The 3,226-nt window shown below is 42.2% G+C and overlaps 1 protein-coding gene across 1 annotated transcript in view; it reads left to right on the forward strand.

The window, feature by feature from the left end:
* Positions 1-3,226, forward strand: part of b4galnt3b (beta-1,4-N-acetyl-galactosaminyl transferase 3b) — a 42,863-nt gene that overhangs the window by 36,141 nt on the left and 3,496 nt on the right. Inside the window, exon 19 of the mRNA XM_024281462.2 lies at positions 1,764-1,890. Coding sequence (XP_024137230.1) covers positions 1,764-1,890 — 127 coding nt within the window. The remainder of the gene's footprint in view (positions 1-1,763; positions 1,891-3,226) is intronic.

Raw genomic sequence — 3,226 nt, forward strand, 5'->3', positions numbered from 1 at the left:
ATCTTCAGCAGCCAAATTCAGCTTACAGCATTCACACTAGCATTATCCCAGGTAATGCTATATATCTAGTTCATAATTATGTTAAAAACTTACGGTTTTAAAATTTAAAAAATTTTGCCTTAGAGTTTTGAAAAACGTTTATCCTGTTCACCCTGCGACCTAAGGTGTGTTTTGGATTTTGGCTCCTTGTGCGATTGAGTTTGACACCCCTGCTCTACGAGAATATTTGTTAGGAGGAAAACAACCACAGAAAGTGAAAATTTAAACATCTGCTGCATGATTAAAGTCCTTTTGATGTATTGTAAAAGCATTCCCAGTAGTATTTTCATTAAAACGATGCCATTTTTCTCTGATTTAAAAAAAAAAAGGGGGTTAGGTTAATGCGTACCAGCAACAACATTTAGGCTTGGACACACCAAAAATACGTGCTGGCAATCCAGTAATGTGCATCTTGGCTGCACGTAAATACATGGGAATAAAATTAGACTTTATTTTGTCTGGTAACACACATTTACATGATTGTTTGCATGGATTCTCAGGACTGCTTGAAGCTGCATTTCCACATTCAAAAGCCACCTCCACCAGACGGTTCTCCCCGTAGACACGGTTTTCCTGAGTCCAATGGACTGCGGCCTGAAGCCCATTAATGACACACAATCAGAGTGAATGTTTTACATCCAACACTTGCATCCCACTTATCTCTATCAGAAAGAAATTTAGATCCGAATGAGTCTGATTCTGGAGCTCCTTGTCTGCGGGCAGGAGATGGTTCGTCCACGGATAAATGTTGTTGTTTATTAACCTAACCTTAACCGGAATCCTAACCCTTCTTTGGGGTCGGTGTGGCCAAGGAAAAAGTCCATCACTGGCCGGATGTATCGAGAAAATTAAGTGCGAATAATCACTTTAAAAAATAAAATATAAAAGCATGCTTAGAAGATCATCTTGTTCCATGTTAACCGTAGCCACGTTTGTTTAAAGCAGAACTCGCCACTTCTTCTTCATCTAGTTCTGCATATGTCAGAATAATTTATTCCCATCAAACATGTGACAGATGCAAAGATTTGTAATAATCACATACATACTTTTAGGGCTCATGTACACATAATTTCAATAAAGAAATGCACAGGAATGCAATTTTAAGCTTCATTTTCTGTATATATCTAATTTATGTTGAGAAAAATGCCACAAGAACATGTTAAAGACAGCAAAACACATTGGAGTGGTTCTTTAACACAAACTACAAGTCCTTTCGGAGGATATTTCTATTCAAACAATCATATTTTGTACAGGATAAAAAGTTTAAAATGGAATTTAGTACTTTTTCTCCAAAGTAAATATTTGATTTAATATTTGTCCGATTGTATTTATTTTCTTTTAATTTTCTGTGTAATAATTCAGCTTTTTAGTTTGTTTGTTTTTTCTTTCTTTTTCAGTTCATTTCTATTTTATTTTAAATGGTTGATTAGTGTAACTTGGAAGCAGAGGAGCAGGAAAGCGGGTCTAGAGGCTGCAGATGTCTTTGTAAGACGAGACATCTGTCAACTGACCTTTTGCTTTGACAGATCAGTCTTCACACTTAAGTGATTGCTGATACAAAAAAGACCATAAAAAGAGTTTAAAAAAAAGCTTTGACGTAAAATAGGATGTTTTTGCTTTTTATAATCTTTTTTTTTATATTGAAGTTGACTCAAACTTGCATGTTTAATTTAAACAACAACAGTATGTCAGACGTGGTGGTGATGGTTCTGTTTTCCCCGAAGGTTACTGGGAGGTCAACGGTTTCGGTTTGCTGGGGATCTATAAGTCCGACCTGGATTCAATAGGAGGGATGAACACCATGGAATTCAAAGACCGCTGGGGAGGAGAGGACTGGGAGCTACTAGATAGGTGTGTCTTTTGTGTGTCTCCATAAAGGCGGAACACCTTTTTTTTTTTTTTTGTTCTCTAGTTTTCCGGTTTTCCTTTGGAAATACTGGTTTCAGCTAAAGTCTTTGGGAAAACTCAACGGATCTTCTTTTATTTGACATTTATGTGCATAAATAATAGCTTTTTGAAACAAATGTTTGATACATTTTTGCCCAAAAATGTTTTGAAGAACAGTATATTCATGTCAGGGTTTTTGATAAGAATGTAACGATTCTTTGTGAATTGGTAAAAAAATGATTAAAATTCGTCAACATGTTCATCTTTGCAGAAAATTAACACATTAGTTTGTCAAAGCCTGTGCCTGAATGTAAAAGTGCAGAGCAGATGAAATTTTTCCATGCAGGCTTTCTGTGAGTGTGCACGTGCCTGTGAGTGTGCGCACCTATGAATGCACGCGCCTGTGAGTCTGCCCGCCTTTAATGTGCCCACCTGAGAGTGTGTGCGCGCCTGTAAATGCGCACAGCTGTGAATGCATGTGCCCTTGATTGCACGCACCTGTGAGTCTGCCTGCCTGTGAGTGTGTGCGCGGCTGTGAGTGTAGGCACGCCTGTGAGTGTGCATGTGGCTGTTAGTGTTTGTGCGCGCCTGTGAGAGTGTGTGCTCGCCTTTAAGTGTGTGCATGCCTGTGAATGTGTGCGCATCTGTGAGTGTAGGGGCACCTGTGAGTGTAGGCGCGCCTGTGAGTGTGCACGCCTGTGAGTGTGCGCGCGGCTGTGAGTGTAGGCACGCCTGTGAGTGTGCATGCAGCTGTTAGTGTTTGTGCGCGCCTGTGAGAGTGTGTGCTCGCCAGTGTGTGCATGCTTGTGAATGTGTGCGCACCTGTGAGTGTAGGGGCGCCTGTGAGTGTGTGGGCGGCTGTTAGTGCTTGTGCGCGCCTGTGAGAGTGCGCACCTGTGATTGTGTGTGCTCCCCTGTGAGTGTGTGGTCCCCTGTGAGTGTGTGCGCACCTGTGAGAGTATGTGCTTACCTGTGAGAGTGTGTGCGCACCTGTGAGAGTGTGTGCGCCTGTGAGTGTTTGTGCACCTGTGATTGTGTGTGCTCCCCTGTGAGTGTGTGCGCACCTGTGAGTGTAGGGGCGCCTGTGAGTGTGTGGGTGGCTGTTAGTGCTTGTGCGCGCCTGTGAGAGTGCGCACCTGTGATTGTGCGTGCTCCCCTGTGAGTGTGTGCTCCCCTGTGAGTGTGTGCGCACCTGTGAGAGTGTGTGCGTACCAGACTGGCTGCATGTTCTTCAACTGCGCTCCCATCCTGGAAAATTCCAGCAGCTCCTTTTGATTTAAAAGTTTCACAAAAGTCAGTC

The sequence above is a fragment of the Oryzias melastigma genome, linkage group LG6, assembly GCF_002922805.2.
Source record: "Oryzias melastigma strain HK-1 linkage group LG6, ASM292280v2, whole genome shotgun sequence".
Lineage (NCBI taxonomy): Eukaryota > Metazoa > Chordata > Actinopteri > Beloniformes > Adrianichthyidae > Oryzias > Oryzias melastigma.